Consider the following 22,894-nt stretch of genomic DNA (forward strand, 5'->3'; position numbering starts at 1 on the left):
ATACATATTTTGGTACATCAAAAATGGCAAGATACTGCAGACTGCTCAAAATACAACATTGTAAAGGTACATGTAGGTTTTTTTGTATACATGCAACGTTTTGTACAGAGCTGAATGGCAAAAAGTCAAAGCACTTTCTCCTGTTTAAAAAAAAAACATTTTGGAAACTATATTTAATTCATGAAAGATACACATATCCAACATCTCACAAAATCAGACATTCATAGAAATGTTTATCTCACTTCTTTCTCTTCTACTGGTCAATTTACAGTAACTTCATTTTTATACACATATACTAAAGTTTGACTATTATTAATAGTTAGGAACAATCCTATCCGCTCTTGCAACGGGGCGACTGGCAAATCATGGTTCTCATTTGATTTCCTCAATGACATTACCAGTAAAACTCCTTTTTACTGTGTTGGCCCTTGAGACCATACTTGTATTTCAAAAGAAACAACAACAAGAAATCATGGTCACATGTTTTCTTCGCTTCAATGTGGAAAAAAAATGACAAGCAAGGATGATTATGTTAAGTGTAAACTATATTGTGGCCTTAAATGTCTCAACCACCATTATCTTTCCATCATTGCACTTCTATCTACCTGAGTGTGCGTCTGCTTCCATGTAATACTTACACCACATTTTTTACCAAGAAAATAATACTTCCACTGGCAAGTGTACATAGCAGCAGTATGTGCATTATTAACAAGCTAAGTTGTCTGAAATCACAGTAGATTAGGTAAGACCTTATAAGAAAGGTGGCCAACTTTTAAGTTGGAACAGTAAATTCATGTATAACCAGTTGTAAGTTGCTTGCCACTTGGCCATATATGTCATCATGTAGTTTCCCTATAATACTTAGACAATTTTTATGAGAAATTTTACCAAATGAACACTTCCACATGGTCGTTACCAAAAAGGCTTGAAGACTGCATGACCACTCTTTCTCTGCATTTCACAATTCAACTGCAAAATGTTGAATTTCACATTCTACAAATCAACTGCAAAATATGAATCTCACATAGGATATGTCAAGAACTTCTCACTTAACTTCTTCAGTGAAGGAGATAACACCATCATCCCTAGTTTAAGGACTGTCTTAGAAAGAAGGACTGTCTCTTTTTCTCCATCTCCTTTTGAGAAGTCGATGCACAATTGCACAAGAGTTTGATGTGTAAAGTAATACATGTAGGTTTCTTGATGAGTAGTTTTTTTTTACAGGGCATGTACAATGTCAGCCTCCACATTTCTCTGGATCTGTTCGGCACAAGTGTTCTTGGGAACGTCTCCGGCCCCGTTCACAAACACTCCGTCATCATCATCATGGTGGACACCGTTGACGCCATTGGTCTGACCCTTGCCCTTTGCCCTCTGAAGATCGGCCTCTGCGAACATGTCCTCGATGACAGTAAACAGGATATTGTCCTGGAAGAAACAAGGAAAAGGAATAATAAACGTTACTAGGAGTATCCAGAAGAAAAAGGCTTGGGCTAGTAGAAAATACAGAAAAGCAAATTTTTTTTTTTCAAACAATATTTTAGCAGTGTGTACTGTAAATGCATTTAAGTTTGCGGGGATTTAATTTCACGGTAGTTGGGAAAAGGAGTTAAAAGTTTGTGGTGGTTTTAAGTTTGCGGTAGCACCATGCACTGTAGTCTCTTTATACTGTCATGGAAATATGTTTGCTGTGGCTTTAAGTTGAATTGGCAACAGAAAAAACGTGAACATAAAACCACCACAAAAATTTTTGCACGTAAGTTACAGTACCTCTCAGCAACTAAATGAAGTTACAAAATTTAAGTTCCCCTAGCAGCTTTCTTCAAAACGGCAGCGGTGCATTTGTGTGTTGTTATGAACAAGCCTTACCCTGGGGAAGTCGTTGTCGACCAGGTTGACGAGGTACCAGGTGTCGTGGATGTGCTGGATCAGTTCCCGCGACTTGGAGTCTTCCGCGTACAGCTGGCCCCAGTACTCCGTCCATAACGTGAAGGCCTCGTCCTGATGGGACAGAAATAAGTTTTGTTAAACTTCGCCATGTATCTGTAAAAAGGGTGGTGCCCATCTCCATTTCTGTTGCCCTTGGGCCACACATTTGTGCAAGACATCACAGCAAGGGGCTAGTCTGCTGGTAGTAAAGTGTGTTTAACTCCAATACTCTTCCTCATTAGTGCTGAATGCTAAGCAGAAAAAACAACTTCATCTCAAATAATGCAATAACCAATTTTTTTTTTCCATTTCCATTCATTTTGTCTAAAACGTGAAATAGAATGAAAGTGATCTCAAACCAGCTTCACTTGCTAAATAGCTATTCTTCCACTGGTGGAGGCAGTGAAGAAAGGTGGTGACTGTGTACATAATTTACAGACTTCTCTGTACCAGAGACAGGGTCACTAACACTCACTGGACTATACAAAATATCTACATGTTGCCCTAGAGGGTTTTTTACTTGCATATTGATGAAATTCTCTTCAAAGACCTGAGATTTACACTTTAAAAAATTCTACCATGATATTATTTTTTTAAACATCTTTCTTCAGTCTAAGAATCCTGGGACCAAGACCTCACCTTCCAGAATTTGAAACTGACAGGATCCACCACGGTTGGCTGGATGATCTCCTTCCCAGGGAAGACTCCCCAGGTGACTGCGATTGGCTGCTGCTGGTCACAGTTGGTGTAGTCATCATCACCCTGTGGTTGGGAGAAATGACAGTTCCAGGTCGAAGTGTGTATCAATAAAATATCACTAGTTATTACTAATATTAGTATTGAACTGGACGAGGAGTGTAGTCAGCCAAGAGGTGTACATAATTGCCATGTCTGACACCCTTTGGCCAGCTATACTCCGTGGCCAGCTTTGATACTATCTGATGGCTCCATGGGATCTGCTTGGAGATTAGGAATTGTACCTATTATATCATTGGCTTAATTTCCATTTAATTTGATACCAATTTATCTGTGATAGATGTTCAATACAAAAGTAATACACAAGAAACCAGATAAGTTTCTGGGGAAAAAGTGTATTTTAAATTTAGCTTATCCAGTTGCTTGAGTAACTTGTGCATTGAGCATCTCCATATCTTCAATGCCAAAGCTTGACATGTGTTTAACATTGTTTAATACGTATACATAGTTGGTCATATTTAATTACATCTCATGATCAAAGTCTTCATATCTTTCCCTCAATATTTCTAAAGCACAGATGAAGGTCTCTGAGAGAGTACATTGCAAATACTCACCTCAAACTTGATGATGTGATAGTTGACATTGGGATATTTGGGCAGGACTTTGAACAGGGCCTGCACATTCTCACGCGAGGTGAAGAATTCCAGATATGCCTGGTGGGGAGAAAAAAAACACAATTATTCATGAAAGATATTGTGTTACTGTAACATTTTCTTACCCCTTTTCTTGGGCTATGTTGGACGATCCATCCAAACCAAACAAACCGTTGAACAAAACGCTTCTATCGCTTTTTTGTTTGCTACGCACCAGCAAAAAAAATCACAAATAAAAAGCCTTGAATCTGACAGTTCTTACCTTTTGGAAGACGTAGCCCCCCGGGGTGCCCCAGCCCACGACGGGGTCTGTGGAGGGTGCAGCGTTGACGTTGGGTTGTGAGTTGATGGTGAGAACGCCCCGGCTGTTGATCCTGGCAAGCTTGTCGTTGATGAAGCTGGTTTCTGCCGCCAGGTCGTCGTCGTTCCAGGGGATCTTTCGCACCTATGGTGGGAAGAGATAGATTTTGATAAGTAAGACTTTACTAGTAAGAAAATCCATGAGTATTATGCCAGAGGGCACAATACACGTACATGTACAAATAACACAGTATATAGAATACAGCACAGGATATTCCTTATCACCTAAAGTACAGCAGAAGGGCCAGGTGATACAGAATACATATTGTATTCTATTGAATTCATATAATGCCAACACGAGTGTAACGAAAAAAAAGGAGCAAAAGATGTGACATCAATGCACATCACGTCAACAATTACAGTCATCAATTTGAACCAAAGAACTGGGCAAACAGTTGAACAGTGGTTTGAATTTTCGATGGCACAAGCGAGTTCAAGTCGTTCAAATCAAACTACATGTACATTGTATATAAGGAGACGCTGGCTGTACTGTCAAATACGGATTGGTCAGAACACCGATATTGAATGTACAGCCCGTGTATGATATAAAATAGCATTAAAATAACATAATACATCTAGTCTATTACACCATTGGCAGTCAACAGTGTATTATACTTACGAACACACACCAACCCAAACAAGCACATGAACGGAAAACAAAGACACAGACTCAATGAGACGTAATTTCTGACCTTCTTCCCGTTCTTGCTCTCCTTCCCTGTGATGTAGTTGGTGAAGACGTCACACACGTCTTGCAGACAAGTCAGCTCATGGCCCCACATGTCCAACAGTTCTTCCTTCTTTGCGTTTGGCTTCAGGTAGAACAGGTAGTAATCGTTCAACTCCCCGAAGGCTGGAGACTCAGAACTGCCCCTGAAAACACAACAGAGCACGATAAGATAGTCTGTGTAACGCAAACTCCGCTATCCGGAGCTTGTAGGCCCCTCCTTGGCAACGTAGGACAGGCCTATGAAGCGCGATTAAATCAGGCTAATGATAAGATAATGTTTGTATCTAAGGGGTAAAATATCAGCTTTGTAATGTCAGAAGGATGAAAATGTAGGCACTGCTGCATCTAAGGGAATAATATTAACTTGTGAATGAAAAAAACACATATCACAATGCATGCATGGCTAGAATGTACGGTGGACTATTAATAGTAAGGTTGTAATATTAGTTCAGGTTGTACTGATCAATGATAAAATAACTTCACAAATCTCACATGTCTTGCAAGTATTCTAGTAAAAAATATCCCCTATGAAAAACAAACATACTGTATAATAATTGTTTTTGTTTTGTTTTGTTTTAAGCTCTCCTTACAAAATTATTTTGAGTCAATTTTCTCTATAATAATTTTACTGACACGCACACACACACTCACATTCAAGCACACACACAAATTATGCACAGTATTATACGTCTTGTATATTATTGCATTATCATGCTAAGAGTAAGACATGAGGAGAGATATTGTATGGCAATGATATTCATATGAAAAAGATGAATCTTGGCTATCAATGGATGAGTGATTAGTACATCATAAAGCTATGTTAATGAATTCATAACTATCAGCAGAAGGACACACCAATTTTAGTTCCTTCGTTCTCAGATTTGTTAAAAGAAAATAATAGAACTATAGGTCATACAACTGATTTCCCTAAGATCCATGCCACAGTAGTACAATATTATACTTGTATAGTATCAAAATCTATAGCCATAGCCTCAGTACAACCATTCTCCTAATCATAATATGCAGAGTCTACAAAACCGGGCTGAGATTTCCACATTTGTGGATATGGCCTCTAATAACCAGCTGTCAGTCAATCAGATTATCTCCTTCATGTTTCCTTTAGGTAAATCAGATTGTCTGATTGGCTGATAGCTGGTTAGAGTCCATGGTCATAAAAGGAGGAAACTTCAGTCCAGCTTAAGGTTTTTTGTTATGCTAGGCTGCAAGCCGGACTTTGTACAATGTATATTATGTAAGAGAATGCAGTACAACATGCATGCAGTTAGATGTGGGTCATTGGATGAGGGTCTAGTTCTGAATGGAGTGTTAGTTCAGCGCTACTGCTGACCAAAGAAAACAAGATTCCACAGAGACCTGTCTTCTTTCCAATTTTCTCCTGATGATGACCGTCTTCTAAGATTTTCCCTGTAAAAATACACGGACTACTGCATAACAATTTTATGACAAAAAAAAAATGAAAGTAAAAAAAAACATTACTAATGATTTTTGTTCTTTCTAGATGGTCTTTTCAGACACATGTCCAATCTGAAAAAAATAATCATTAGTACTTTTAAGTAACGCTTAGTTCACCTTTACCTGCAGGGTAACCTATATCCTTTGTGTTAAAAAAAACCCCAGTTATTTAGGGATATCAAGACTTAGTGGATGGATGGTAGTTCAATACAGTAAGGCCTAGGAAAAAAAATGTTGTGTTTCCTGTTTCCCTACCTACCCTAAAAAAACCTGCCGACCCTAGACTTTTTTTTTGGGGTGGGCAGTGGAGTCACATAGCTTCCACTTAGAATTTTTATTCAGCCTGCTTCCTATTGAAGTAAAACACTGCTTGTCCTATCTAATGTAGGATAAATGTATCTATCATGCACGAAATTAAAGTTTGACATTAAAAGACAAGTGTCCTCATGCATTTCAGTTTACTTTGTTCAACTGTATTGAAATATGTATCACTAGAGTTTTGGCCAGCCTAAAAAAGAATACAAGAAAAAAAAAGACAATCCCTACCTACCGACCCTAATTTTTTCAGGGCTGAAACAGGAAACACAACATTTTTTTCCTAGGCCTAACTGCAATAGTTTGAAAATAAGTTGAAATCACCTTGTTAACGTGATATCCCGAAAATAACTTTTTAAAACAGCCGATATAGGCTACCACGTGGATTAAGGTGAGCTAGCATCATATCAACCTGTATGCCCTGCAAAACCCCAGGTCCAGTATGCTAAAACTCCAAAACCCATGCACAAAAAATACTACCGGGGTAAATACGTTTTTTTTAGCTGAGACACGATAATCAAGGACGTACCATCTTCCGTTGGGAAACTCGTCCCACTCCTGTGTACGGTACACGTAGCTCTTTGGTCGTGAGGCCCAGAAGATTGGTCGGACCTCCTCCTCGCAACGGTTGTAGTTCGCCGTTCTCTTCCACGGCCACGGTCTCTGGATGTCCTCCGTCCACAGCCCGATCTGTTTCAGAATCTGTATGGTCGCAACCTGCGGAGATGACAAAATGTTACTGTTAAACTTTATGTAGAATAAACGATACTGCTGGACTGACGATTGTGAAAGATTAATTGGTCATAGGTTGGTCACCGTGGCTTTTTTAACGACTCATCACACAGCGAACTGGTACTCTGTCTACTACCAGTGCACATCTAATAATTTGTAAAGTATAGTATAATGAATAAATGAAGACCTTTATTGCACATTTTTGCCCCACTGGGCTAAGTACAGGTCACACGGTAAGAATCACATATATGTAACAATGGAAACAATTATACACATCTATATATGCAGATGTGCGTCTAATCTATTCTAGGACATTCGACTTCCTCTCGCTTCTTGGTAATTGTGTAAATGTAGCTAGCTGTATGGTTGGTTAGAGTTGGTTTGTCAAAAGCTATCAGGAATATAAACTTTCTTATATCAAGATATACATGGATCAAATTTTCAATGATCACTGTCGCATTCTTTGAAACTCTGGCCATCACTATACAGAGTCGTTGGACTTAACAAACTTTCTGCAGGTTTGACCAATTGCTGACATCACCTTTCCACATGATTGATGAGATTGAGTGTCTGTAACTCTCGCAAGTTTACATCCTAAAGTGATTTGTCATCAGTATTGATCCTGAAGAAGGCGACAGTGATCGACAGAAGACAACACACGTACAGATGAGCTTTCATGATGATACATGTACTGTATGTAACTTTATAGATTTACATGTATTAGGACTCTTAATTGTGCTATCTGTGTCTTTTAAAACTTTGTTTTACTTTGTCATCTCCTGACACCTCTTCTCTCATGACCCCAATGAAAAGCGGCCTGCAGGCCAAATTAAGATTTTCACTAATCAATCAAGTTGGAACAAACCTCTCTGTTGAGTGTGTAGAAGTGGAGACCGTTGACCAATCCGCTGTCGAACAGTTCCCGGATCATGGTGACGGCCTGGTGCACGCCGTAATTACGGATAGCCTCGTCGTTGTCTCTGATTGGCTCGATGGCCTCGCGGATTTCATCTGGGATCTCCAGCTTGGACAGTTTGACCAGGTTTCTCAGAGAGTGGTAGCCCTTTAGAGAAAACCATCATACTGTTAGTGTTATATGGCATGTTAGAAAGTGCATCTAAATCAAATCAAAGCAAAGTCAACATCACTGCATACAGTAACTGTTGTTTCAATGGAAAATTTACAACAGCTTCCACTACTCTCCTTCTGTGAAATTTTCTTCCAACTTTCAATGACAGACAGGAAAGTACTTGTAATATCAAATACATTACATGATTTCTATCTCTCAACTGTCTTTTGTCGTCTGTCGAAACATTGAAACGTCATGAAACTGATGAAAATATACTGTTTTCAGAGATTTAACAATGACATAAATACTAGTGGCCTTCCAAACAATGGGAGTGGGATGGAAAAAAAATCTTCTGGAGACAGTCCTAGTAACTTTAAATGGTAGCCTTGTGTTCCAAAGTTAAAGAAATGCCTTTTCATGCTCCCTACTGTGAAATTAAGTCCCTGTAAACTTTCAACAATTTACTGTAAACAAACTGAAGAGAGAACACGTCTCACCTGTATGGGCATGACGCCGGGAATGATGGGAACGTTGATTCCGATCCGACGACAGTCCTCCACGAACTTGACGTACCTCTCTGCCTTGAAGAACAGCTGCGTGATGATGAAGTCTGCACCTGCGTCAACCTTCTCCTTCAGGTGCTGCAGGTCCTCCTCGTATGTGGGGCTGTCCGGGTGGCCGTGGGGGTAGCCTGGGATGGAGACATGTGTGTTTGGTTACAAACTAGGGCTCCAAATTCATTCTTTGGAAAGGGTAACATCCATTATCGTAATACCGGCACTAATCATAATACCGCCAAATAAATCAGCGATGAATTTAAGGAGATCTACTAGGGCAACAACCGGTGCAATGGCCTAGTGGTTAGAGTGTTCGCCTTGCATTCGGTAGGTCGTGAGTTCGATCCCCGGCCGAGTCATACCAAAGACTTGAAAAATGGTACATGCTTCTTTCTCTGCTTAGCACTCAGCATTCGGGAAAGAGTATGGAAGTTGAACACACACCACTACCAGTGGACTAGCCCCCTGCTGTAGTAATTGCGTTGTGTGGCCCAAGGGCTACTGAAACGGAGATGGGCGCCGCCCTATGCGCCATCAGGCGCGGGAAGGACTTTTTTTTTAACTTAACTAGGGCAACAACAGTAATAATCCTAGGTATGCACACTTCGGACATCCACGGGTTCAACACATTTTTAAAAAGGCTTCGATAACGATGCATTCGAAGACAACAAGGCCAAAAGTTCAGTTCTTTTTGGGGGTAGCCTGGGACAATGATCAATGCAACTCAGGGTCACACTTGACTGATTAATTAAGTAACTGTATCTCACAAGTCTTCAGATATTCAATTTGTACTATCATTATCATCCTGTTGGATGATTCCCAAAGTTTGTATGTCTTTGTTTATTTGAAAAACCCAATAAAAAAAATCTTAAAAGTAAATTATGTATCTCTGTTAATTTTTTGGGGGACAATTGCTCCTTCAATACAAATTGACGTGTGATTGCATATTTGAAAATACCTTCTGTACAAACCTAATGCTTAGTAGTGCTACATTTTCACCAATTTTCAAGTTATCATTTTTTAGGACCTTATCAAGACATTATCCAATAATGTCCTTTTATGTTAAGGCTGTACTATGTCATTCCTATTGTTCTTAACAATTGATGGTCTCTTAGGAGGGCCTGAACAAGTGTGCCTGAACAAATGTGTCAAGAGATGTACAAAATACCTATTGCCAGTTTAAAAACGTAGATTTCACAGCCTTATATCAATATTGTTTTAAACACATTTCCGTCATGTCCTTCAGTGCTGGCCTTTGCTCAGATTATGTTCAAATGTTTCTAATCACAAAAAAAAAATTCAGTTCTACTGGTGATATGTGTTATGCATAAAGGCAGTTTACCAGTAATGGAAAAAAAATACTATGAGTATACCTCCTACAGTAGTTGAAACTTACCTGCCACACACACAGTGAAGTAGTCCCCGAACTCTGCCCGGATGAACTTGACCATATCTGTGGCGTAGTTGAACCCGTCTTCCACATACTTCCACTCGTCTCCAACGATGGGATCTAAACAGTTAACATGGAATTTGAGTTAACTTTTTAAGTTAGCAGAGGACTTCAATCTTCAACAGGCCTCCAAATTTATTTTCAGGCCGCCTTGTGCTGCCGAACTTTTTAGGTTTGTTTGTTTGTTTGCTTGTTTGTTTATTGGGATCTCCATAAAATTTGGCCGCAGAACAATTGGTACAGAGTAAAAAGTCAGCAAAAGGAGAAGAGATAAGAAAGAGTGCACTTGTCAAGAGCTGTAAACAGAATCTGGCAAAAGTCAATGTCAGCATGCACAGTGCCAACATAGCTTCAAATTGCAAATGAACTGACACTATTCAATTGCAATGAACTCATTATTCTATATGGTATAGGCGCTGGTGTTTCAACAACTGCGGCAGTTGTTCACTTACACACTATGGGAAACACTCCATTTTGTGCCTTACTGTAGAAGGCCAAATAATTAAATCACTGCAAACTTAAAATGCATTTTCCACCAGTATTCTGAATGCTGAGTCTAGTTCTATTTACCTCCCCGGAGAGCGAGAATGTTGCGGATGCCCAGCTCCTTACACAACAATTCAGGTGAACCAAAACACCTGAAGTCAACTAGAACACCAGAAACCATTCTACTATAGTAAGTATCTAACCTAACTTAAATGTAACACTTGTTCCCCTTTATTTATGGGGTAACCTATATTCCCTGTTTTCTAAAACAGTGCATTTAGATATATCAAGTTGATGCACATTGGTAATTTTAAACGGCAGTTTGCAATTTACAACTACCATCTGTTGACTTCATATCTCTAAATGCACTGTTTTTTTTACAACATAATGAACATAGGTTACCCCATGGATTTAGGTGAACTATCAGAGCTCCACAAAATGCTAGCCTTTTTTCCAACTCACCTCCCCGGAGTGCTAGAATGTTGCGGATGCCGAGCTCCTTGGCCTTGTCCAGGTGTCGTCTGATGTCATCCTTGGTGGAGTTGCAGCAGCTCATGTGCAGCATGGTCTCGTGTCCCACGTAGTTCAGCGCCGCGCAGGCGATGGACATGGAGCTGGTCTCCTTATCGCTGTTACCGGGGTCCCCCGCGGGGTGCCAGGTGATGTCCATGAACATGGGTCCGCCCTGGACCATACGCTCGAACCTGGGGGATTCAAACAACACCAGGTTACATCCATACATGAACATGGGTCCGCCCTGGACCATACGCTCGAACCTGGGGGATTCAAACAACACCAGGTGATATCCATACATGAACATGGGTCCGCCCTGGACCATACGCTCGAACCTGGGGGATTCAAACAACACCAGGTGATATCCATGAACATGGGTCCGCCCTGGACCATACGCTCGAACCTGGGGGATTCAAACAACGCGTCATTTAGATATATGGGTCCGCCCTAGATCATACGCCCAAACCAGGGGAATTCAAACATTTAGATAATTAATTTCTGATTGCTCACGAAACAGTCCCTTAAAGGCCTAGGAAAAAAATGTCCTGAAAAAATTAGGTTCAGTTAAGGTTAAGGGACTATCTTTTATTTTTCAATCTTTTTTAGACTTTGGCCAAAACTCTTAGTTGATACAATACAATTTAACAATTAGTAAAACTGAAAGAGGGTCTGCATGGGGGGTCCCTACAACGACCTATGCTAAATTCAGAAGAGCCCCCTACATAACACTAAATCAAGGACTTGGCAATTACTCTAAATTTGGTCGCCTCGCTACTAATTACGTAGATAAGATGGTTTTCCCTGCGAATTACGGGAAATAACATAGGTTGCCTATGCCTTACGTAAAAGAGCATGCAGACCCTCCTGAAATGTAAGTGGACACTAATATTTTCAATGTCAAAGTTTGATTAAGTGCATAATCTGTAGATACATTTATCCTTCTGTCATTTTTCCGTCAATGGGATTTGGGCTCACGGAAAAAAATTAGAGCTTGCTAGAGCCCCGCCACTTATACACATGTACAGTGTATACTGCTATTGCAGCAATAACAGCAGGGGTAACAATTTAAGGATAAGAATTGGTTCCTTTACAATACAAGCTATATAGAGAAACCATGTAAACCATTACCTATTTACAAACAACACAAAAACAAACCTTGAGATCAAGTTGGCAGCACCCTGGGGGGTCCTCGGCGGGAAGAACTCCAGCGAGAACCAGCGCTCTCCGCGGTCGATCTTCGCCTCGATCCTGTCGGCGAGCTTGACGTACGGAGTGCCCAGTGTCGGAGACGACGGGCGCGACCCGTTGGAGGGCGTGCTCGCTCCGCTGCTCGTGTATCCTGAACTCGACATGATGTGTGGTGATAGACAAGCTGTCTATGTGCTGCGAAGATCAGAAATATAACTTATCAATTTTAACAATAATAACAATAATTAAAGACAAGCTAATGCTCTTTCAAACTGACACTTAGGCCTTAGTTAGTAGCACATTTTTTACAATGATGTATGGTGATAGACAAGCTGTCTATGTGCTGTGAAGATCAGAAATATAATCTGTTATCAAATAATAATAAAAGACAATTTGGCTATTCTAAACTACATTTATTAGCAGTTATTTTTAGATAGGGTAACAAGGGCACTGCACCCCTATATCCCGACCAAGCACCCCTTACAAGATCAGATCTTCTGACAAGCAAAAGATTCTGACTAGCCAAATGAGAGATGCTTAGGTCAGAGTAGTGACATAGATACTGGTAAAATGGGGTCACGATAACCCTTGCTTGGTTTTTAGAGAACCCATAGACTCAAAAGCTAGGGTAAAATTTCAACTCTGCTTCTCTAGTACAGTTTAAAGTTATACCGGTAGTGACACAAACATAGCAAGCTTACATTTTTCATTGTCAGGTACACCTGTTGCCATTCCATTCAGGTGGACCTTAGAGTCACCTGACTTTACAGCTTGGCAATGAACAAAACCGTGTCCACCAGGCAAAAAAAGAACTTGGACAAACTCTGGTATAATCTCAGTTACAAACTGGTACAAAAACTGACGTAACACAATACAACAAGCCTTGCAGCCCCTCTGGTAGACTCAGTTCTCTAAAAATATCCAGTCAAAGCAAGACCAAGAGTGGGTTACGTGCAACCCCCCTTGTAAGCTCTGTTGTCTAAAAATAACTGTTGTCCCAAGCGCAAGTTGGACTTTGGAATGGAAAGTTCCCTCACGCTGCCTTGAAGTTTACATTTGATCGCTTGCCGAACGATGATTGGTTCGCCTTCGACCAATACTCAAACGTCGCAACTCTAGAACCTTCTAGGGGGGAAAGTTGAAATGTTGGTCAACTGACCACCCCTCCCTAGATCTGATAATGGTACAGCCCAATTATATATAACTGCCTCAAATATATTTGACTGAAATATGAATTGCCCAACATCTACTTGGGTTTCACCAATATTACATCATCTTTTTATGCTCATGATGTCAGACAATTTGCCTGGTGTAAGTACTAGGAAATTTGCATAGTACCATGGCAACGGTGAAGGTATGATTCATAGGAAATACAGGAAGCCAAGGCAAGAGGGAAACCCTTTATTGTGTATTGACTGCTATCACCTCGCTTGTGCAAAGACATCGCTTGGTTTGGTTAGGAAAGTGCAAATAGAACGAAGATAAAGCGAACAAAGGCAGCGAAGCGAGCGTTTTATGTCTGTAATTTTCCATTCACGTGCTGGCTCGACCGACTAATTAGCATATCACGTTTCTTCTTTCTACTAGCACTGCCCCAGAAAACCCGGAACCAAAACACAGACAACGCGTTGTTTAAAAATCTGCAGACTTGGCAATTCTTGGTTCTTGGCGACAAATTCTAGCCGAATATGACCGATAGACCCTACATATTGCATCAGGTGTTGCGAGAAATAAAATTTTCGGGAGCACAAAAACGCGCGATTCGGCAGCGTGCAGGGAAGGGACAGCCAAGTCTTCCGGGTTTCCAAGTCGTCGACGCCGCCTTCTTAAAATTCGCCAAGCGTTGCCACATGACTTAAAATCTTATCCCAACGTGTGTAGAATACAGTCTTAAAATGTTGTCATCATTAAATAAATGGCTTACTAGGTCAAAATAGATTTTACATAAAAGCTGAACCCAACTCAAGACATTTCAGATTTTACAATCGCTCGTTGCATGTACGCCAAAAGTGAACCATAATTTGCCCTCCCCTCTGTCTTGACGTAACGCAAGTATTCCATCGATTCACACCAATATCGATCAAAAGATCTTTTCATAAACGGTTTATAACCGTATAAATATCACCCCTTGTTCAGAAACAAAAGCGTTAAAACGACAATTTTAAACTCCCACGCACGCTTTAAAAACATGCACCCGGCGTTTCAGTTTTTCGGTTTAAAATGCGGGTAAGTACACCAGAAAAAGGGTCGAGCTACCAACTTACCTTAGTGGTAAGCCTCAAGATGTCGTTGGGGTGTGTTATATTCAGTATTTTCGATTTCGTAGGTGAAAAAATTACTGGCGAAAGTGTCACTCCCTTCCCGTCGGTGGCTAGAGAGCAAAAGACGCCGAATGGTGGCGAGCCGACGTATTTATACTCCAGCGGTCTCGTGGATTATCGCGAGACTTTGTTACTTCCATATTTGGTGGTCACTCCAAATTAGGAGTTAATTTGCATACTAACAAAGGGAGCGCTGTCCTGCAGTTTTGATGTAAACCGCATAGTGACGCGCAGTAACAATGCTCGAGCAGAGTAGCATTAGACTAGAGCGTCACTAGAGAGTACTGAAGTTATCCAACCGACCTCAACGAAAACCTGCCGACCCAAGCTTTCAAGTTCCTTAGGCATCTGATTGATAAGATTCAAGACAGTCTTGCAAATACTGTAAATACATTTAATTTCGCGGGGATTTAATTTCGCGGTAGCGGAAAAAAGGACTTTTCGTGGTGGATTTAAGTCCGCGGTGACACCATAGACTGCAGTCTAATACCATGATAGAAAAATGTTCGTGGTGGTTTTAAGTTCGCGGTGAAGTGATCACCGCGAAAACCGCGAACATTAATCCACATTTCTGCATTTACAGTATTCTTACAGACTTGTTCATTGATGCTAGGGTGGTCGACACGAGAACTGTTTACAAGTCAGGGGCCTTCACTATTGATATATTACGCCAAGGACTCCTTGATTACGCACAATACATTTTGCTGAGCATGAGTACCGCATCGTGGGTCTCTTGAGCCTAGTGCTTTATGCGAATACACAAGCACACACACGCATGTACTTCATATCTATTTTTTTTATTTATTTGCAAATTCATGCCCGAAGGCTAATTGCAAGGGTACAGACAGTAAAAAGTAAGAAGTGTCTATTCTATACAGCTATCTATATACACGATTCTACATTGTTTATTGGGAGTTTTGACTTCTTCTTTGGAGGCAGTGGCTGATGAAAAGTCCCACGTCTTTAATGACTAGTGGGTTCTGTGATTTTAACAGGAATATAGCTTTTTGGAGGTCTACCAACTGGTGAAAAGTTGGAAATATTGTATGATTGTGTCGAAAAGGTTGTTTCTTTCATCCTCATAATGGGGGCAGTTACATATATAAAATGTATTTCATCTTCCACTGCACCCGACGCACAGTATTTGCACAATCTATATAAACATATCAAGCATATCAAACACGGACTTAATTCTAGCTCTTAGGCAATGATATCACAAATGCAGTTGGCATAACAATAAAGACGTTAATAAACACCAAAATGTGACATACATGGACGAATAAACCTTAGGCTGATGTTGCCTTTCTAAGAATATCTTAAAAAAACTTACGGACAATTCTACAGTAAATGGTAAATACTGATCTTGTATTCTGTGGTCGGGCACGTAAAAGAGCCCGACACATTTATGAAGAAATATAGGACTGACCCAATGTGCTTGACTAAGCTCAAGACATGTTCGAGGTGTAGAGAAGTCGCTATGCACTTTTAGCTATAGAAAAAAGTGTCATGCTTTTTCATAAGTCATGCTTTAAGTTCAACCGCTTTCCTTTCTTTCTATCGAGGCTCAAGCCATTCCAGATGTTGTTCGCTAGACGCCGTTCTCATGAGCGTCGCTAGGCACGACTGCCACCTGGCGGCGGCCTCTGGTCCTGCACCAATAGTACGTCACCAAAGCCACACACGCGCACACTAACAGCACAGCACAAGCAGAAACCAGTAGCATGGGGCCGTTCATGAGAAAGTGCTCTGGCCAAGCCGTTCCCTGTGGTAAAGTTACTGTGGTGTTTTGTGGTGCTTGGGGCACAGGGGATGTTGAGGTGGCTGTCGCTGGATCGGTGGTACTCGGTTGTACAGGTGGTGTAGAGTTGGTTGATGGCGGATCGGTGGTAATTGGTTGTATGGGAGGTGTAGAGTGGGTTTTAGTTGTTGGAGGATCGGTGGTACTTGGTTGTACGGAAGATGTAGGGTTTGGGTTGGTTGCTGGGGGATCGGTGGTACTTGGTTGTACATGAGGTGTACAGTTAAGGTTGGTCGTCCGTGGATAGGTGGCACTTGGTTGTACAGGAGGTGTAGATTTGGGTTTGGGTGCTGGAGGATCGGTGGTACTTGGTTGTACAGTATATGTAAAGTTGGTTGCAGGGGGGTCGGAGGTACTTGGTTGTACAGGAGGTGTAGATTTGGGGTTCGGTGTCAGTGGGTCGGTTGTACTTGGTTGTTCAGGAGATGAAGCGTTGGGGTTGGTTGCTGGAGGATCGGAGGTACTTGGTTGTACATGAGGTGTAGAGTTAGGGTTGGTTGTCCGTGGATAGGTGGCACTTGGTTGTACAGGAGGTGTAGATTTGGGTTTGGGTGCTGGAGGATCGGTGGTACTTGGTTGTACAGAAGGCGTAGAGAAAGGGCTGGGTGTTGGTGAGTCGGTTGTACTTGGCTGCAGAGAAGATCGGGGATTGGCTGGAGATGAACACGTGACGTCAGAGCACATCGCTTCCACCGGTATCTCCATGATATGCATGGTCCCCGCACACCCTGGGAACGAGCACGTCAGACGCTGTGGACCCTGGACCAGAGATGTCTTATCCAACCACGATCTCATCTCGACAAGATCGCATCCACACTTCCAGGGGTTGTCATTCAAGTACAAGTACAACAACCCCGGAGGTAGAGACTTCTCAATGTGTTGTAGAGTCTCGAATCTATTTCCCGATAGTTCGAGGGTTCTCAGATTCTGGGGAAGTTCTTTAGGGATGACTGTGAGAGAGTTTCTCTTCAAACTCAGTCTAACAAGTTGCTCTAGCGCGGCAAAGACACCTGTAGGGACGTCTTCTAAGTTGTTGTCGTCAAGAAAGACTTCTTGCAGAGAACGTGTCCCTTGGAAGGCGTCACTGATCAAGAATTCGATTCCGTTGGAGCTGAGATCTAGCTTCAACAAGTTAGGGAGATGGGCAAAGCTCTGGTTATGGAGAGTAGTGATGTTGTTATTGTATAGATAGAGCTGTTTTAGCGATGGAGTTGCAAACGCGTGAGAGCCAATGTGGGATATTTTGTTGTTCTGTAGACTCAGAGTTTGAAGACAACTCAAGCAAAGGAAGGAGTGCGATTCTATCTTCGTCAGCTTGTTGTCTTCTAAGTTAAGCCACTCGAGACTTGTGAGGTTGCGCAGTGCTCGAATCGGGACGACAGAGAGTTTGTTTTCAGCGAGACTCAAATCACGAAGGTTCTCCGTTAATACGAAAACGTTCTCAGCCATGTTGACCAGTTCGTTTCCGGAAAGCACAAGAGCCCGAAGCGCTGGAAGGTTAGCAAAAGCCGCTTCTTCCACCACCGAGATCTCGTTGTCTCTCAAGTCAAGGCGTTCCAACATCGGGAGGTCGCTGAACGTTTCGCCGCGAACAACCGTGAGAAGGTTTTCGGACAAATCCAGACGACGGAGGGCTGACAACCCGCAAAAGGCACCAGAAGATATGTTCTGGATTTGGTTTGCGTTTAGAATGAGTTTTTCAAGATTGCGGAATGTCAAAAACGTATCTGTTTGGATGAAGGCGATTTGGTTTCCCGATATCATAGCGAAGGTGGTGTCAGACGGGATGGAGGAGGGTATGGACGTGAGACCGACGGCTTGGCAGTACAGCTGGCCTAACACACACGTGCACGGTGTCGGACAGGTGTGAACGGGCTCGCCAAGGAGCGAGACGAAAGTAGCAAAGACGAGGAGGAAAGAAGTGTGGCCTTTTGTAGAAGACATGTTGTCTACAAAAACAAAACACAAAGGAAAGTTAGAACCTAACGGAAACAAGTAACATAGCGGTATCAATAGTGGTCCGATAAACTAAATATGTAACGTATGGGCAATATACATGTATATATATATATGGATTTTTGTAACTTTTGTACCCCACGGGCATCTCCTTTCTTACCGCACTACAATAGGTACCACCACACTAGATAAATTTATTGACAAGAGGTAATTATAAGAAACGTGTTGTATAGTTACGTTATAGAAAAGTACTATAATCATACCTGTACGAATACTAGCTTTAAGGACACCATATTAAACTAGCGCAAATATGCTTCACATTTATCTGTTGCTAGATATTTATACAGAATATGTATGCACAATTCAAAACAAGTGTCCATGTATTTCAACCAACAATATCAACATCAAAAATATACGCATCAAAACGTTCTTTCACACACCTAGCACTTCAGACAAAGAGTATTGTAGTCTAAAACTACTCACCGCTACCTGGGAAAAACTCCCTGCCGTAGTACGTTATACCAAATAAAATGTGTGGCAAAAGGGCTAAGGAAACGAATATGGGCGCCGCCTTACACATCAAACGCTTCAACGTACACATCTAGCAGTCATTCTAAACCTTCACTTACCTTTCTGATGCCTGATTATAGCCAACAGTTCGGAAATCTGCTGGCCAGTGATCTAAATCGTACTGGTGCTCTCTCAGTACGTACCAGTCAGTACTCTCTCAGTCAGTACCATTAAGATAATTCAATTAAGGGTCGCTCAATCTTTCATCCGGACATAATTGCGCAACAAGTTTGCTTTGCTAAAAGCAGAAGCTTCCCTCGCCATGGGAAACGGCCGTGGCTACCAAATGCTCCAAGTAAGAGTAGGGGGGTCCGAGTCAAATTTAAGTATGAAATTGATCATCGATATTTCCCTCACGTGAATGGCCATGCAGGACATTTGGGAGTCTTGGACTATTCAAATTTAACCCCATTAAAACCTTAAAACAGGTTTCACTATTACACGAACAATATCAGATAAAATCAAATTAGAAACAAATCCATGTATTTCTGATATTAAAAGTACTGTAACTCTTTATTGATATCTGACAAGAAGGCAAACAACAATATTCAAAGTATCTACAAACTAAAAATCACAACGTTCCCTCGATTTTAGGAACCCTTGACTTGTCAGTGTGCATTCTCATTATAAAATGACGTCATTATGATTTCATATATAATTGTGCCGGAAGTGTAACATTTGCTTATGATTAACTTGTCTGTACCCAGTTATTATTTCGTTTTCTAACATTTAACAGGTCGTCGATACCAGCTGTGTCAATATCGACTTTCGGACGTCAGAACCTGCGGCAGTGTTTGAGCACAACAATGGGAAACGCCACTGTCCTACATTACAAGTGAAGCAGCTGTAATATACTGCAGATACATTTAAATTCGCGGGGATTTACTTTCACGGTAGCGGGGAAATGGAGTGTTTTCGGTTGTTTTACGTTCGCGGTAGCGCCATAGACTGCAGTTTCATACATATAGAAAAATGTTCGCGGTGGTTTTGAGTTCGCGGTGAAGTGGCTACCGCGAAAACCGTGAATATTTTTGCATTTACAGTACATGTGTCAAGACAGGCATGCAGGTCGCTATGAAACCGCAAGGCGTCGCTCATAGAGCGTCACTGCTAGTGAATGTCTAGTCTGCGTAACACAAACTCTGCTGTCCAGGCCTGTAACTGGCCTGTCCCCAGATGTTGGGCGGGCTGCTATAAGCGAGATTAAATCAGGCTAGTGGATGTTGAGTGGAAGGTTGTTTTGGTCCTGTGTATATAGTCCTTGGGCTACAAAGTTATGCAAATGATGATCCCTTCGGCTACTTCACTTGTTCTGGTATCATATTTGTAAGAAATTCGTCAAGTTTAGATTAATGTGAATACTATTTCAGTTCTAGATTTACCCTATAATTCCGTATGCGTCGTGTATGTGGGGTTGCTGACGCCTTCTTTTGTCATGACGTCATCTTTCTTATCACGCATCATGATACTACCCTGGATGGGTAGCGCGTCCTCTGGAACTTTCAATACGCACCCGCGTCGACCGAACCGCACGGACAGAAAAATCGCACCGGCCACGAGAACCACGCCACAGAACGCCCCAACAGCCACGCCCACTACAAGCGCCGTGTCTAGCTGTTCTGTGCCGGTCTGTTGTTTCGGGTCGTCCGTGACTGGTTTTCCCGTGGGTGTCTTTGGTGGGAACGGCGGATCTTTCGTCGGAAACGCAGTTGTTTTTAAAGGGAGTTCTACAGTCTTCGTCAATATGGTCGTTTTTCCTTTGCTGGTCGTTAAGCCATTTGGTGACGACTCCAAAGGCTTGGCTGTTGAAGAGACGTGCTTCGTCGTGTCGGCAATCACCGTCGGTTTCGTCGGGTAGCCGTCGGTCACCTTCGGCTTGGTCGTCGGCGTTGACTCGGTAAGTTTCGGAGTTGTTTCATCAGTCGTCTTGGTTTCGCTCAGTTTCGGCGTTGTTACAGCGACAGATATGTCAGCTGCTGTAGTTTTTGACGTCGGCTCATAGGTTGTAGATTCCATACCATCTGTTGTAGTTTCTGCCATAGGCTGACTTGTAGATTCAAACTGAGTTGCTGTAGTTGGGACTATCGTTGTAGGTTTGGTTGTAGGCTCACTGCTGGTTAGAGGCGGTGTAGTTGTCTCCTCAGTGGTTGTAACAATTGTTGTTGTTGTTGTAGGTAGTTGCGTTGTAGTACACGGCACGGTTACATCGCTACAGGTCAAGTCACTATCCGGGAGTTCAGATACGTACAAACCGTCGTTTTCTTCGCAGTAGACCCCACACTGAAACAGAGCCTCGTCTTGCAGTACCGTTGCAGTCTTCATCCAGTTCTTGAAGTCGTTGAAGTTACAGTCGCACTTCCAAGGGTTTCCCGCGAGATACAAGTACGTCAAGTTTGCGAGGAGCGGAAAATCGCTTGAACCGATCGTGGTAAACTTGTTATCGGATAACTGTAATGTTGATAAACCCTGTGGTAAGTGCTTCGGGACTTCAGTGAGGAGGTTGTTTGCAAGCTGCAAGGTTCGAAGCGCGTTTAAACTCTCAAATGTGCGTTCGGTCAAGTCTTCGTCTTCTATTCTGTTTTCGTCCAAGCGTAGGTCATTCAGAACGACAAGACCATGAAATGACGAGCTGGCTAAAGACGATATTCTGTTGGAGCTGACGTCTAAGCTGGTGAGGCTAGCCAACTGCACAAAAGTGTTTCCAGCGATAGCGGTGATTTTGTTGCCGTGTAGAAAGAGTTTTCTGAGCATCGAAAGCCCAGAGAACGCATCTAGTTCGATCTCTTGTATATCGTTTGACTCTAGATGCAAGAACATCAAATCTTTTAAATCATTGAAGGAGTCGTTCCGAACAACTTGTATGTTGTTGTCTTGAAGCGTCAAGAACTGAAGATGCTGCAACTGCTGGATGGCCCGGGATGGTATATCAACAATGTTGTTTGAAGCCAAATACAGATCCGTTAGACCATCAAGCTGCTGGAATGCAGTTTCATCTACGGTGACTATGTCATTGTTCGTAAATTTTAGACTTGAGAGGCTTGGAAGGTTGGAAAAGGCTTTGGACTGTATTCGGTTGATTTTATTGTTGCTGAGATCTAAAGACTGAAGTTGTGGAAGATCTTTAAAGGTGTCAGTTTCTAAAGATGTGAGTTCGTTTCCCTGCATCTGAATTTTTTTTAACATAGAAAGATTCCTAAGGGCTCCAGGGGCGATGCTCTGAATGCCATTATCGTTCAAATACAGAGTCTGTAGCTGAGGAAGGTTCACGAAGGCTCCCGAGTTTACCCGAACGATGGTATTTCCGGAGATTCGGACGAAGGTGACGTCACTCGGGATCGGATCGGGTATGCTCGTCAGGCCGCTGTTGTCGCAGTAGAGCTGGTTGGAGTTATAACTACATCCGCTAGGGGCCCCCTGGCCGCCAATGAAAGGGACGATGGTGCAGAGGGAAAGAAGGACGGACAGTATGGCCGTTTCCATGGCGACTGTTCGTCCACCAGCTTTCCCCTCTAAAAATCTGAAGAAGAAAAACAACACAAAGGAAGACGTCATTTTAAAGCACAGATATTGTTGTCGAGTAAAAATTGTCGAGGTAAAATATTAAATGCGGTATTGTATAACGCCTAAAAAAACATGTTGGGCACTGTACATTCATGTTCTACGAATCTTGGTAGTTTACAGTACCTGTATCTGAAGCGAGAAGAAGTCAAATTCAATTAGTAGAATATAATTCTTGTGTTGGTTGAGATTGTACATAATTTATGTATCTGTCAACTATTCTTTTGTTGCGATCTGTACTTAACCCTGTGGGTACATGTATATAAATGTATGTACAATCATTCATATATTACACTGAACGACCTATCGCACCTAATTACCTTTCCACATCTAGTTCTTCAAAGTTATCAAATGAAGACGCCCCTACTATCTGTACTTGGTGGCGACGAATTCCACTTTACGATAGTTCTAGAACTTCGGCTTCAAGTAAAATGTACCACGGGGACAGTGGCATACTCGTACGAGTCGTCTGGTAGCGGGATTCAAACTTGAGACCTTCCGGATTACAAACCATTAGACACGCACACTATGTACGTATCG

General features: G+C 41.9%; 3 protein-coding genes across 4 annotated transcripts; all 3 read right to left on the reverse strand.

Moving 5' to 3' along the window:
* Positions 1 to 151: 151 nt before the first annotated feature.
* LOC118430292 (methylenetetrahydrofolate reductase-like) lies at positions 152 to 14,564 on the reverse strand. 2 transcript variants are annotated; one of them, XM_035841021.1, is made up of 14 exons: positions 14,416 to 14,564; positions 12,119 to 12,346; positions 10,913 to 11,154; positions 9,911 to 10,024; positions 8,455 to 8,648; positions 7,754 to 7,951; positions 6,686 to 6,873; positions 5,743 to 5,793; positions 4,331 to 4,511; positions 3,541 to 3,723; positions 3,240 to 3,338; positions 2,569 to 2,691; positions 1,870 to 2,001; positions 152 to 1,428 (listed from the first exon to the last, which is right to left on the reverse strand). In XM_035841021.1, exons 2-14 carry the CDS (start codon positions 12,313 to 12,315, stop codon positions 1,219 to 1,221), a joined length of 2,112 nt encoding a protein of 703 aa, XP_035696914.1. In that variant the 5' UTR covers positions 12,316 to 12,346; positions 14,416 to 14,564; the 3' UTR covers positions 152 to 1,218. The 2 variants fall into 2 exon arrangements, with proteins under 2 accessions (XP_035696914.1, XP_035696915.1); XM_035841022.1 differs by lacking the exon at positions 5,743 to 5,793.
* A 1,496-nt stretch (positions 14,565 to 16,060) lies between these two features.
* Positions 16,061 to 18,214, reverse strand: LOC118430048 (reticulon-4 receptor-like). The gene has a single exon (XM_035840755.1). The coding sequence runs from the start codon at positions 18,212 to 18,214 to the stop codon at positions 16,061 to 16,063; it is 2,154 nt and encodes a 717-aa protein (XP_035696648.1).
* Positions 18,215 to 20,073: 1,859 nt separating this feature from the next.
* On the reverse strand, positions 20,074 to 22,309 carry LOC118430656 (leucine-rich repeat-containing protein 15-like). Its single transcript, XM_035841643.1, has one exon. The coding sequence runs from the start codon at positions 22,274 to 22,276 to the stop codon at positions 20,180 to 20,182; it is 2,097 nt and encodes a 698-aa protein (XP_035697536.1). The 5' UTR covers positions 22,277 to 22,309; the 3' UTR covers positions 20,074 to 20,179.
* Positions 22,310 to 22,894: the final 585 nt, after the last annotated feature.

This window comes from Branchiostoma floridae, chromosome 14 (assembly GCF_000003815.2).
Source record: "Branchiostoma floridae strain S238N-H82 chromosome 14, Bfl_VNyyK, whole genome shotgun sequence".
Lineage (NCBI taxonomy): Eukaryota > Metazoa > Chordata > Leptocardii > Amphioxiformes > Branchiostomatidae > Branchiostoma > Branchiostoma floridae.